The sequence below is a fragment of the Episyrphus balteatus genome, chromosome 2, assembly GCF_945859705.1.
Source record: "Episyrphus balteatus chromosome 2, idEpiBalt1.1, whole genome shotgun sequence".
Lineage (NCBI taxonomy): Eukaryota > Metazoa > Arthropoda > Insecta > Diptera > Syrphidae > Episyrphus > Episyrphus balteatus.
In genome coordinates this window covers 103,850,459-103,865,694 of record NC_079135.1, presented here as the reverse complement: position 1 = coordinate 103,865,694, position 15,236 = coordinate 103,850,459, and the positions used below count along the sequence as shown (strand labels likewise).

At 29.2% G+C, this 15,236-nt stretch overlaps 1 protein-coding gene across 1 annotated transcript; it reads left to right on the top strand.

Annotated features, from left to right (window-relative positions):
- Positions 1-5,344: 5,344 nt before the first annotated feature.
- On the top strand, positions 5,345-6,574 carry LOC129909621 (uncharacterized). Its single transcript, XM_055986693.1, has one exon. The coding sequence runs from the start codon at positions 5,345-5,347 to the stop codon at positions 6,572-6,574; it is 1,230 nt and encodes a 409-aa protein (XP_055842668.1).
- The last annotated feature ends 8,662 nt before the right edge of the window (positions 6,575-15,236 follow it).

Genomic DNA, 15,236 nt, shown 5'->3' with positions numbered 1-15,236 from the left:
CTGGACCTCTTCTACCGTGGTTAGTTCGTCAAGGTCCATAATCTCGAGTGAAATCATATGTTGGAGGTTTTTGACGACGGCTTTTTCTCCCAGAATTTCCTTTAGGCAGTTTCCAAAGGCTGTCTTGTTTTTTGTTTTCGCCCCGAGCTCTACCAAGACCTCTCCCTTTTTGGTTTCGCGAATCTTTTTGACAACTGTTTCTGTCGCGTCTGGATTGGCCTTGTTCCGAATTTCTCTCAAGATGCCGGAGTAGGTTTCCTCTCCCATCGGCTTGATAAGAATAGCTCCCGGGTTTTGTTTCCGTCTAGGCTTTTTCTTTTTTCTCTTCTTCTGTTTTCCACTTGCTTTGGTAGTTGGGTTACCTTTATTCTTGTTCGTCTTATCAGGTAACGTTTCCTTGGCAGCTTCTGAGTCCTTTCCTTGGAGGGTTGCTATATTCTTTTTCGTGTTAGCAGGTACAGTTCCCTTGGCAGCGTCTGTGACCTTTCCTCTGAGGGCTGCTTGGGCGTAGGTCTCTTCACCGGGGATGACGTCGTCGGTCAGTGTGTTTGCTTGTCTGTCCTCCGACTCCGCGGCTTGTGAAATCTTTCTCGTTTTCTTTTCGGAATCCTTTTGGAGTGGACTCGACGGTGGTCTTTTGGTGGTTCCCGGTTCTGAAGGATTTTTTGGTAATTTCTTCTTACCGGCTTCCACCCTCTGCTGTGGGGCTTCGTGGCTCGTGGTGGGCGGTTTTGAGCAGCAGACATCGGTCTTTTTCTTTTCTCTGTTTGACCATTTTATTTTGTCAAGAGACTCCTCCAATGACGCTATGCCGTCTTTAATATCTATGCTGATATTTTTTTGTCTCAGACACGCTGCCTTCATTTTCTTAAGTGTATTAAGGCATTTCTGCATCTCCATGACAAGAACGTCGTTTGGATTTCCCTCGTCCGTTTCTTTGGAGGCAGAAGCATTAATTACTCCCGTCGGTAGCGCAGCAGTGTTGGCTTCCTCTTCTGGTTTCTCCGCTTCAGTTCGGTGAATCGGGAAAATCCCGCGTCTTGCTGTCTTCGGCCCTTCAGGTGGTTTAGGACCTGTAGGAGTACCCTTCTTCGGAGGTGTCCGAGGTATTTTTGATACTCTTTTAAAAGGGTCACCGTTGTTCTTGCTTGTAGCATTTTGATCCGTAGGAGCCAAGCTTTCCACTCCCATCGAATCAGTTCTCAATGTTGTTGTTGTTGTTGTGCGGTCGCTGTATATCGACGTCTCGGGGCCCGCGTACTCACCCCCGACAGACGCCGGTACTGGGGATCCGACTCCCTGCACCGTAAAATTGTTCTCACTATCTTCTCCTTCCATATTTGGTTTCTTGTTCTGTGTTCCTTCACATAGTAGTTTTTGTTGGTCCGCGTGTGGTATTTTATTTCCCACATACCCTGCATTCCAAAGGAAGTGCCGAGCGTTCCACTATCCGCCACCTGTGGACGCGTCCTCTAGGGGAAAAACTACAAAACCCCCGAGGAATAATAATAATAATAATAATAATAATAATAATAATAATAATAATAATAATAATAATAATAATAATAATAATAATAATAATAATAATAATAATAATAATAATAATAATAATAATAATAATAATAATAATAATAATAATAATAATAATAATAATAATAATAATAATAATAATAATAATAATAATAATAATAATAATAATAATAATAATAATAATAATAATAATAATAATAATAATAATAATAATAATAATAATAATAATAATAATAATAATAATAATAATAATAATAATAATAATAATAATAATAATAATAATAATAATAATAATAATAATAATAATAATAATAATAATAATAATAATAATAATAATAATAATAATAATAATAATAATAATAATAATAATAATAATAATAATAATAATAATAATAATAATAATAATAATAATAATAATAATAATAATAATAATAATAATAATAATAATAATAATAATAATAATAATAATAATAATAATAATAATAATAATAATAATAATAATAATAATAATAATAATAATAATAATAATAATAATAATAATAATAATAATAATAATAATAATAATAATAATAATAATAATAATAATAATAATAATAATAATAATAATAATAATAATAATAATAATAATAATAATAATAATAATAATAATAATAATAATAATAATAATAATAATAATAATAATAATAATAATAATAATAATAATAATAATAATAATAATAATAATAATAATAATAATAATAATAATAATAATAATAATAATAATAATAATAATAATAATAATAATAAATAATAATAATAATAATATAATAATAATATAATAATAATAATAATAATAATAATAATAATAATAATAATAATAATAATAATAATAATAATAATAATAATAATAATAATAATAATAATAATAATAATAATAATAATAATAATAATAATAATAATAATAATAATAATAATAATAATAATAATAATAATAATAATAATAATAATAATAATAATAATAATAATAATAATAATAATAATAATAATAATAATAATAATAATAATAATAATAATAATAATAATAATAATAATAATAATAATAATAATAATAATAATAATAATAATAATAATAATAATAATAATAATAATAATAATAATAATAATAATAATAATAATAATAATAATAATAATAATAATAATAATAATAATAATAATAATAATAATAATAATAATAATAATAATAATAATAATAATAATAATAATAATAATAATAATAATAATAATAATAATAATAATAATAATAATAATAATAATAATAATAATAATAATAATAATAATAATAATAATAATAATAATAATAATAATAATAATAATAATAATAATAATAATAATAATAATAATAATAATAATAATAATAATAATAATAATAATAATAATAATAATAATAATAATAATAATAATAATAATAATAATAATAATAATAATAATAATAATAATAATAATAATAATAATAATAATAATAATAATAATAATAATAATAATAATAATAATAATAATAATAATAATAATAATAATAATAATAATAATAATAATAATAATAATAATAATAATAATAATAATAATAATAATAATAATAATAATAATAATAATAATAATAATAATAATAATAATAATAATAATAATAATAATAATAATAATAATAATAATAATAATAATAATAATAATAATAATAATAATAATAATACCAAAAAGCCTTTGATAGTGTGCCACATTCGTATCTAATTGATGTGCTTAGAATTCAAGGAATAGACCCTAACATTATTGCTTTCTTCGAAAGTGTTATGTGTTGTTGGAGGACAAAAGTACGTGTAGGAAAAATTGAAACCCGAGAGATACAAATCAATAGAGGTATATTTCAAGGTGATTCCTTTAGTCCTTTATGGTTTTGCCTAAGTCTTTGCCCTCTAAGTAGAATGTTTAATAATTCCTCTAATGGTTACCGGATTAAGTGGAATGATCACAATTATAGTTTTACTCACTTGCTTTATATGGATGATTTAAAGCTGATGGCCAGATCCAAAACACATCTTGCAGGTCTTGTTGACATCGTCAAAAAATTTAGCAAAGATATTTGCATGAACTTTGGATTTGAAAAATGTAAAGCGATTGAGATGGTCCGAGGAAAGGTGATAAGAACAGAGGGTTTTGCTTCGGAAGAAGGTACTATAGATTTTCTTACCATTGAAGATAACTATAAATACCTTGGAATCAGTGGCGTATTGAGGGGGGGGCTCAGGGGGCTCAAGCCCCCCCCAAGCCTTCCAGATCATGTTATTTTTTACCTAATTTCATTGTAATATATATGCTTGACTGAAACTTGTTCGTAAATATTATAGATTTAGAGGCAGCTCAGATGCTAAAGCCCCCTCCGAATTCTGAAACGGCTATTTGTGTTTGTTTGAGTAAGAGCTTTAGCTGTAGCTGGGGGTTGAGTGGTTTTTTTCGGGTTTAAGTCCAATTCGAAATTCTTCAGATCACTTTTTAGTATAATACGTACGTCGAATAACATCACCGTTTAGTTTTGCAAAAGTTCTTATGCAATCTCAATAAACACTTTTTTCAAAAATTATATACTTCTCAAAGCTATTGGAAATAGAAATATTTGATATCTCAAAATCTTAGTGGTCATCATATGTAACTAATGGTTTCTTTCAGCAAATGCCAGTTTGGACTTCGAATTCGGATTAAAGAAACATATTACGAAAAAATATATATTTCGAATTAAACATCTAAAATAATTTAATGGAAAATTAGTTTCTAGACTTTCACTTTCTGCATTTTTCACTCATTTAGATTTTCTGATCGAATTCAATTCACATTATTTCGGTTTGTAAATTTGATGCCTTTTTCAATGAATCTATAATTTTTGGACAAAATATTCTTCTTCTTCCTTTTTCTCGGCGCTGTTATGATCTCGATGTCGAGGGGATCATAACCTTCCCACGTTACTGCTTCACACTAGTGATCCGCCTGTGGGGTTCGCCGGGTTGACCTCAGAAATCGGCGGCAAGCCTCCCGGTTTTGTATTCTTCTGTTTCTGAGGCCAACTGAATGCTGGTGTTTTTGCATTTGCTTGTACCAGGAGTTTTTAGGCCTACCTTTCTTTTTATTTCGTGTTGGAACGTTATATGATATTGCTTTTTTGACGGGGTTCTCAGGATCTCTCCTTTGAACATGGCAATACCAACTGAGTCGGTCGTGTTCAATTTTTTGGTAGATGGTAATTTTTGGACAAAATATTATCATAACTTTTTTGTGTCTCCTTATTTTTTCTTTTGAATTCTTCTTTTTTTCCATTAAAATTGTCAATAAAATGGCATCCAGCAGTAATAATTTAACTTCAGAAACAAAATTAAAAAGGATGATCCTTCAGCTATGACAGTTCGAAGCAATTTCGAAGTTTTTGAAATTGATCCAAATGAAGAATATGATATTTTATTTAACGTGAAATTTAAAAGTGATTTCAATTCACTTTCGGTCGAATTGCGGAACATGGGCGTTTATATCGAAAATGGTGTTTGTCACACAAGAACTTTGAAAACAGGAGACAGTAGTACGAAGCTGTCGACGTCGAGAGCAATTAAATGCTACTATACCACTTTCAGTACCGCAGCACAGAGCTTCACTCTCGATCAAAGGTGAATATATTAGAGAGAAACATTTTTCGTACCCCTCTAAAAAATGTTTGAAAAATTTTCTAGCCCCCTCCAAATTTTTTTCTGGATACGCCACTGCTTGGAATGCAAGAAATGAGAGGAGTTTTACACACTATACAATGAAGGACAAAATAAAAACAGAGTTTGAAAACAGATTAAAACACCTTCTCAAAACAAAGCTTAGTAGTGGAAATCTTATAAAAGCCATCAACGTTTATGCTATCTCTGCCCTTAGTTACTCGTTTGGACTTATAAAATGGAGTGAAACTGATCTAGATGCATTGGAACGGCGAGTAAGAACAACAATGACATCTCGCAGATACCACCATCCAGGAGCAGCAAAAGAAAGATTATGTTTATCTAGAACAGAAGGGGGACAAGGTGTCATTGATATTCATAACCTTCACCATAAGCAAGTTGAAAATCTCCGACGATACTTCTATGAAAGAGCTGACATAGATAATAGATATGAAATCCTTGTGCACGTTGATAGGAATTACACTCCGTTAAATCTGAATGTGATTGAGTTCCAACCAATATCCCAGATACGTAATAGTACAGATGTGATTGATCTTTGGAAGCAGAAACCAATACATGGAAAGTATCCTCACTATCTTGGACTCCCATGTACTGATAAAGAAGCCTCAACTATATGGCTCAAGAAAGGTGAACTATTCCCAGAAACAGAAGGTTTCATTATGGCTATCCAGGATGAGGTCATTTCAACAAGACAGTACCAAAGAGCTATTTTGCATCAAGATATTTCAAGCACTTGCCGGCGATGCCACCAAACTGCAGAGTCCATCGATCACATCATCAACGGATGCTCTACATTAGCCAGTAGTGACTATCTTAGTAGACACAATAACGTAGCAAAAATAATACATCAAGAACTCGCTTTTCGATGCCAATTTATTGATATCAAAACACCATATTATAGATATCAGCCAAATGATGTTTTGTTAAGCTCGGCTTTTAAATTATACTGGGATCGAATAATGACAACAGATCACACAATAATGGCCAACCGACCAGATATAATATGGATCGACAAATTAAATAGAAAGGGATTTCTAATAGACATAGCTGTGCCGTTATCTTCAAATGCTAGTCGAACGTTTGCGGAAAAAATTGCGAAATACGTTGAGCTTGCTCATGAAATAAAAGCCCGAGAAAAATTAAAAGAAGTTCGCGTAGTGCCAATAATAATCTCCAGCACAGGAATCTTTGCTAAAACAGTAACAGAAGAATTGAAAAACATCGGATGTCAACAACTTATCCATGAAATATCAAAATCTGTAATCCTGAGTACTTGCAGGATAGTGCGGAAATTCCTTCAGCAGTCGTAAATTAACAACAAACAACAACAACTCAAATTTTAAATACATATTCTTGTTTTTGGAACAACCATGATCCAGCCAACCACAACAAAAGGGCTAGAACATGGTCTATGCTCCAACAGAGCCTAATCCCTTGGCATAGCCCGGGATAGGTACTTTTCCAGCTCCATAGGAGCTGAGAATGCTAACGAAAGTCGATAATAATAAAAGAAATAATTAACCCATTTAACATTAACATTAAATATTAAAAAATAAATTTATTTAAATTAAAACAAAAGAATCTTTATAAAACATCATCAAATAGGTATTTGGCGTTCATACTTGTTTTATAACAAGAAACATGAACAACAACAAAAAAAAACTGTACCTATTTAAAAGTATCCATTCCTCCTCGAAATGCTTTTACTTGTATTAAAAGAAATATTGCACTTATCTTTAAACAAATAACTTACAATTAATGTCCTATGAGGCGAGGCATGTCCCATGAGACATGTCACTGGACAACTTGTGAACATCGGAAATTTTTAACCTATAGAGGTTAAAGTATTTTTAATTACCAACGTTTGAAAAAAAAAAATCATCAAAATCACAGCTGTTCGGCCGGCAACGAAAACCACGTTGATTCAACTATTTTTCGGAATCATTTTGCTTTGAAGACAAAAATTTTAGAATCAAAGTAAAACATCGTTAGTTCAAAGTGGTTTTCACTTACAAAACATACGTAAATCAAAGTTGTTTCAACTTTGAAAAAAAAACATCAATTTGAAAAAATTGGCAGCCACCGGAAATTGAACCTACTACTCTTGGGTCTGTAGCTCTGTAGGCGAATGCTTTACCACCGTGCTATCTCACTGTTGAAAATTAAGGTGATAAAATGCAACAAAAGCTAAAGTCCGACGAAAAATCAAAATTTTGTTTACGTTGTTTCAAATTTAATTTAATGATGTTTCATGTTAGTTATTTCAACGTTAAATCAACGTTGACCATATTACATTTTACCTTGAGTTTTTTCCCTCAGTGTAATAATTTGCTTTGGTTACAACAAATAACAACAATAATTGATGCTATTTAATTAACAATTTCGTACTTTCCAAATCATGATACATATACTGTTATTAGATATACTTATTAATTAATTCAAAGAGATACCCATCTGACTAATCCATGGGCAGTGCAACTCTGCCGGTTATTCTACACAACAACAAAATAATTCTTGTTTCACTAGAGACTTAAATACTATAGAAAGAATTGTTTAAACATGGAATCCCTTTATTCGATATTTGTCTAGGAAATCTAGACAAAATAATCATAATCATAATCATCATATAATTAAACGGCGAGCACGAATTTTGTGGTAAAAAATATGCGGCCCACAAAAACCGAAGGGGCATAACTTATATACCCAACGATAGTAAATGTTCCCTAGATGTGAATGCATAAGAATGAATGAATAGAACAGAATGTATAATTTTAAAAGTTTTTTTTAACCGAAATAGTTAAATTAATTAAATTAAAATTAGATATTTTAGTAAAAAAAAAAAAACAAAAACAACTGGAATATCTGTTGGAAAATTTCCAATCGACTGGAATGAAATGTCATTCATGAGTGAATGAATGAATGAATGAATGAATGAATGAATGAATGAATGAATGAATGAATGAATGAATGAATGAATGAATGAATGAATGAATGAATGAATGAATGAATGAATGAATGAATGAATGAATGAATGAATGAATGAATGAATGAATGAATGAATGAATGAATGAATGAATGAATGAATGAATGAATGAATGAATGAATGAATGAATGAATGAATGAATGAATGAATGAATGAATGAATGAATGAATGAATGAATGAATGAATGAATGAATGAATGAATGAATGAATGAATGAATGAATGAATGAATGAATGAATGAATGAATGAATGAATGAATGAATGAATGAATGAATGAATGAATGAATGAATGAATGAATGAATGAATGAATGAATGAATGAATGAATGAATGAATGAATGAATGAATGAATGAATGAATGAATGAATGAATGAATGAATGAATGAATGAATGAATGAATGAATGAATGAATGAATGAATGAATGAATGAATGAATGAATGAATGAATGAATGAATGAATGAATGAATGAATGAATGAATGAATGAATGAATGAATGAATGAATGAATGAATGAATGAATGAATGAATGAATGAATGAATGAATGAATGAATGAATGAATGAATGAATGAATGAATGAATGAATGAATGAATGAATGAATGAATGAATGAATGAATGAATGAATGAATGAATGAATGAATGAATGAATGAATGAATGAATGAATGAATGAATGAATGAATGAATGAATGAATGAATGAATGAATGAATGAATGAATGAATGAATGAATGAATGAATGAGCCATTTTCTAATAATTTTGTGTTTTTGCAGAAAATTTTCTTCTCCGGCATTCTAACCACCGCCAACAATCAACAGCTTCAATTCTTTTCAACAATTTATGGAACTGAATCACACACCACTCCAACTCCAGCCGCTGCTGGCCAGTGTCACTACAGAAAATGATGAAAATAATGTCATGATTGTGAAAATAAAATAAAAAAATTTTAGTGTAAAAAAAATAAATAAATTTTTTTGTTCCAAATGGCTTCAAATGTGAAACGTCATTCCTTTTTTTGTTCCCTTTTCTGGTAGGTTTTCGCAGCTCCGACTCGGGTACGACCTCGGCTCCGTTTTCTTGGAGTGGAGATTTTCACCACACCAATACATATGCAATCGGCTTCGCGGTGATTATAATTTCCTTACTAATTTGAGCCGCGCGCCGTGGGACCCGCTTCGTAGTCGAGGTCGGACTCATTTCGGAGCCGATTCGGACCGAGGTCGGACTTGTTTGCTGGAAGGGTCAGCGAAAATCAAAATACATTAAGGTGGTTTCACATTGGTGCGTTGTTTTATGATCGCATGTTAACTATGGTTAACTTTCATTGTTTTAGTTATCTAAGGTTTAGTTATCTAAGTTTAGAAGTAAGATGTTTGTTTTATAACCATGAATTTTTTTTTGTTACAATCTAATTCTATTAAAATCGAGTCTATGGCCCAATCTTTTGTAAATACTTTTGATTATAAAAAAGTTAACCTACACCAAGGGTTATAGCATACATTTTTGCAGTAGTTAAAGGCTTAACTATAATGACCTAAAAAGTGAAAAAGTGTGAAATTTAAAAAATTAATTTTTTTTTATTTCTTTCTAGCGCTATTTGTTTTTGGAAAAATTTTTGGAAAAAATACATATTGTTTATTAAAGCGAAAAAAAAAGCTTTCTGCATCATTATTTTTGATTTTAAATAAACTGTCAAAAAATGAGTTTAAGAATTTTTTTTGTAAAAAAGTGTTAACAAATCGTTTCTTAAGGCTTAACTACATTCACCTATTTTTGAAAAAGTACAAAAGGGAAAATATTTTTTTCTCGCTAGCGCAAGTTTTTGAAGAGTTTACAAATTGATTTTTAAACTAAAAAATAAGCTTTCTGCATCATTTCTTTTAATTTTCTAGCCCGAAAAACCATACAAAAATTCGTTTGAAAATTTTCACTTTTGTACTTTTTCACTTTTGAGCCAATGTAGTAAAGGCTTTAAAGGTATAACTACAACCACCACTTTTTGCAAAAAGTCAAAAAGTGATAGATTTCAAACTCATTTTGTGACAGTTTTTACGACGTCAAAATAAAAAGTAATGATGCAAAAAGCTTATTTTTTGGTTTAAAAAAAAAAATTTTGTAGTTTTTTCCAAAAACAAATATTGCTAGAAAGTAATAAAAATTTTGACTCATGTAAATTCCCCACTTTTTTACTTTTTAAGTCATTGTAGTAATAGCTGTAAAGGTATAGATAATTACAAAGACCACATTTTGAAAAAAATCAAAAAGTGAACATTTTCAAACACATTTTGTGACAGTTTTTCCGAGCACAAAATTAAAATTAATTATGCAGAAAGCTTAGTTTTTGGTTTCAAAAACAATTTTTGTAGTTTTTTCCAAAAACAAACAGCCCTAGAAGGAAATAAAAAAAAATTTAATTAAATTAAAATTAAATTTTGTAAATTTTCCACTTTTTCACTTTTTAGGTCATTGTAGTTATGGATTTAACATAAAAAAAACCTTGTAAATTAAAATTTAATTTAAATGAATTAAAACTTTTTCTGAGCTTTATCTATTTGTTCTTTTCTTAACCACAATAGCTCAGAAAAAGTTTTTAATTCAATTAAATTAATTTTGTATTTAAAAATTATTTTTTTTTTAATTCACTCAGTTTGTTTATTTTTTTTGAATTACTTTCAGTTTTTATGAAATAAAACTTATTTTCTATATGAAAATAAACTGGGCTTTAATAAAAAGCACAAAAAATTAATACTCATTAACGTGTTTTTTTGATTTAAATGATATGAAAGTGTAAAAAACAACTTAAAAAACGAAGAAAATTGTGTTTGGTGCAAAATAGTGGAGAAACGGTTGTCCGCAGAAAAAAAAGTTTTGAAACAAACTAAAACTGTAATAAATTCTTGATTGGTTGTAAAAAAAATATTTCGAATTAAACGTAGTTTGGCAAAGATAAGGCCAGTTAAAGGACAAGAGAGCAAAAATCATAAAAACCGTGGTAACTCGAAAGCGCGACGAAAACGAGAAAATTACCTCTTAAGTTTTTCGACTTAAAATGACCTCAGGAATCCATGGTTTTCATTTGGGGCGATGACTGTGTGACACCCTGTATATTCCTATAGTACTCTCATGAATAGAGCTGTAGCAAATCGTATGTATTCGTTACTAAAATGCGGGTATTCACTTCAGTAACGAGTAACGAAACGTTACTTTCTCAACAGTATCGTTACTCGTATGTTTCGTTAGTGGGTACTGAAGTAACGAAACATACGAAACGTACGAGATACGAAACATACGAGTAACGACGCGATTCCAGTTTCAATACTAAATCCGATGTAAGAGATACGAAATGAAGTGAAACACTCAATTTGTCGCATTTTTTTTTTAATTTATTTATTTATTTCATGATAAACCTATACACATTAAGACATATTGTCTTATAACTTAGGTAAGGGCTACAATTAAACATTTTAAGAAAGCTAGGATTTGACAATTTTGTTACTTAAATACATTCAAAAGAAAAAAAAAATTATACAAACAAAATTAAAACAAGAAAGAAAAAACGAAAAAAGAGGAAGAGATGAAAAAACTAGAAATTTGTTATTAGTAATTTGATAATTAATAAATTATTGTGAAAAGTGAAACTTTATTTTGGTCTGTAGTTTCAAAACATCGTCTATTTCTCTTATGTTTCGTGGAAGAGAATTCCATAATCTAATTGAATACAAAAATAAATTGCACGACTGGGGTCGCACGTACTTGCTCTTATGCTTAAAGTAACTATAATGTTAAAGCTTTTTATTCAAGAAATTTAAAATTCGATATTTTGAAGAAATTTCATAAGTAGTATAAAAAAATTAAATCTGTTTTTATAATAAATAAAACTCCGTTTTAAAATATCTTAAAAAAAAAAACAAATATGCCATTTTATTTCTCGTATAAAAAGGTATTTTTAGAAAAAAAATTTTGAAAATTGTAGGAGCCGTTTTTTAAAAAAATAATTTTTTATATATAAAATTTTTTTAACATTTTTCAAAAAAAAAGTTGGTATGCCATTTTGAAGAAATAATTAATTTACACATAAAAACTAAATTTCAAAATTTTTCATTGATCCGTTTTCAAAAAATTGATTTTTCAAAAAAAAATTTTGAAATATTTTTAAAAAAACCAAAAATGCGTTTTTTGAAAATTTTCTAAAATTTTAATATTATCTTTACTTACACACTTTTGTATAAAAATTTTCATTTAAATCGGGTTAATTTTGTATGAGATATTCAGAAACGAAAAAAACCGTTCTATGACAGGTACCGTTAATAACGGTACAAAAAATATTTTTTTTATTTAAAAAGTTGGCCCTTATGTGTAGTATTACACACAAAAATTTTAATCAAAATCGTTAGAGCCGTTTTTGAAAAAAATTAACTTTTCTATTTCCGTTATATGGCAGGTACCGTTAGTTTTGGTCATAAAAAAAAAATTTCAATTTCCCCTCTAGGGAATCACCAAAAACTGCTAACTACCAAGTTTGAAGAAAATCACTTCACTCGTTTAGGCTGCAGCTCCAGATAGAGACAGACGGACAGACAGACAGACAGACAGACAGACAGACAGAATTGCCGGACCCACTTTTTTGGCATTCTCCATCATCGTAATGTCATGTAAAATTGTTATCTCGAGTTCGATTTTTTTTACGAATCCTAAACTTGCCCTATAGTACCTATATCGCAAGTAAAAATTCACGCTCCTTTGCGAGGATGACATAGTTATAAAATTACTGAGATATTGGGGTTCACGATTGATTAGTATCTTTGATAGTAAGTTTAATGCTCGGTAATTAAGGAAATTTTCAAAAGTCATATTTAATAGGTATTTCGCATCTCGTGTCGGTATCGTTACCATAGTCAGAATGCTAACTGCAGATAATTATCTGGAGTTTACTTTTGTCTCGATTAAAACAATAGTGCCAAGGTTCAATAATCATTGTGTTGTCGATAATTTATACAGAAATATCAAAAGAGACGTTTTTGTATTTTCTCTATTTGGCCGAAATATGTATATCCACGACGCAACCAATCTTTTTATGGCCTTGGTGTTAATGGTATTGATATTTAGCTTAAGAACGTACAAAAGTTTTTTGGTTTTTCAAAAAATTAGTTTATTTTCGGTGCAAAATTTTCAACACAAAAAAAAGCAGAGAACACGAGGTTTGAAAATCACTCTCAATAGAAAAATTAAATGAAAAATTGTTCGACATGGTTGTATTGAAGTGTTAATATTTCGAGATCTGCGTGTTGCACTTTTGAAATAAAGGTCTCTAAAGAATTGTGATAAGATTACTGAAAGAATATAAACAAAAAATTAGCAAAGTTTTGTCTAAAAATTTGGAAAAAAATCAAAAAAGTTTCCACGTTTGATTAAAAAAAAAACGAAAAAAATTCAATATAGCTACCTTTAAACTCTTATTACATGAGAATGCCGCAACTAATTTTAATGTTTATGACCTTAAAATGTAGCTTAGATTATAGAAATTGTTTTTGTTTTTTTTTCAAAAAAAAATTTTTTACACCCTTATACCAATGTACGAAACATACTTAAAATACCAAACATACGAAACGTATCAAATACATGAAATATACGAAATGTACGAAACACACGGAGCATGCGAAAGTAACGAAACATGCGAAACACACGAAACATACAATGCAGGACATGAATAGGGCTACAAAATAGATTAGAAAAATGTCAATCATGATACAAGCTTTTTTCGAAATAATGACAAAAATGTGTTTTTTAACAACAAGAATTTGACTTTAAATGGCTGCCATTTTGTATTTACTCACTCAAATACAATGAAATTACATACAACGATAGAAAATATTATAAGGAAGAGAATGTATGTTTATGTTTTGGTCTACAACAATCTGGAGCAAAGATATTAGCTTACAAGTAAAATATCCCAAAAAATGCATTTTTGTGAATAACTCCGCTTAAAAGAATGATCAGGTGGTGAGAAATTGGGTTTAAGCCTTTTAAATACACCCCTATCGATCCATGAAATAAAAACTGACAGTGCCTCTCTGCGCAAGGTGAGGCCCTTTTTCCGACGCTTTGACTGGAGTAATACGAAAGTAACGAGTAACGATATTATTGATGCGGGTACTAGTATCAAAAGTAACGTATACACATGCGGGTACTCATTTTGTCGTTACTTTTACAGCCCTACTCATGAAGTAGACATTGTATATATATTTCTATAGTACTATCAATCGAAGAAAATACTTTAGCGACATCTTTTGGTAGATCTGCATTTCAATTTTCTGCAAAAGGTTCAAATATAAAATAAACTAGCGATCCCAGCGGTAGCGACGCAAATTCTGCTTCATGAGAGTACTATAGGAATATATACCTATACAATGAAATAGAATTTTCTGTTTTGCGTGGCCACCCTATTCCCTACTAATGTTAAGCTACCTGCACATATCTATAATCTTAACTAGATAATTCAACACTCTTTGCATTTTCTTTTTCGATACTTTTTTTTACGTAGTTGAGCATAGTTAGAACGTAGTTCAACAATATCTAAATCAGGTTTAAAATATATCAAAAAGTGGTTATATTATATATTCCTGCGTCTTTTGTCTTCAAAAAGTGTGGTTAATCGCAAGAAAACAACAACAAATACTATAGAAAATAAAGAAACTATTTTGGTGTAATTGTGATCAAAATTGTTGCAAATAAAAAAAAATATAATGAAATTGGCACTCGAATTTCGAGAGCTGGGTCGGCTAGTATTTTTAATTTGAAAAAAAAAAAAAGATCATAAAATCAGAGCTGTTGGGCCGGGTTACCTAATAATTTGCTTCAGTTACTATACTATTACTTTCAAATATTACACGTTAATGTAAAATGGGTTAGTTATTTCCTTTATAGTGGAGTCAAATTAGCTTTATACCTCGGAATCCAGGGAAAGTCGATGCATCTGAAAAACGAGTATAGGACTG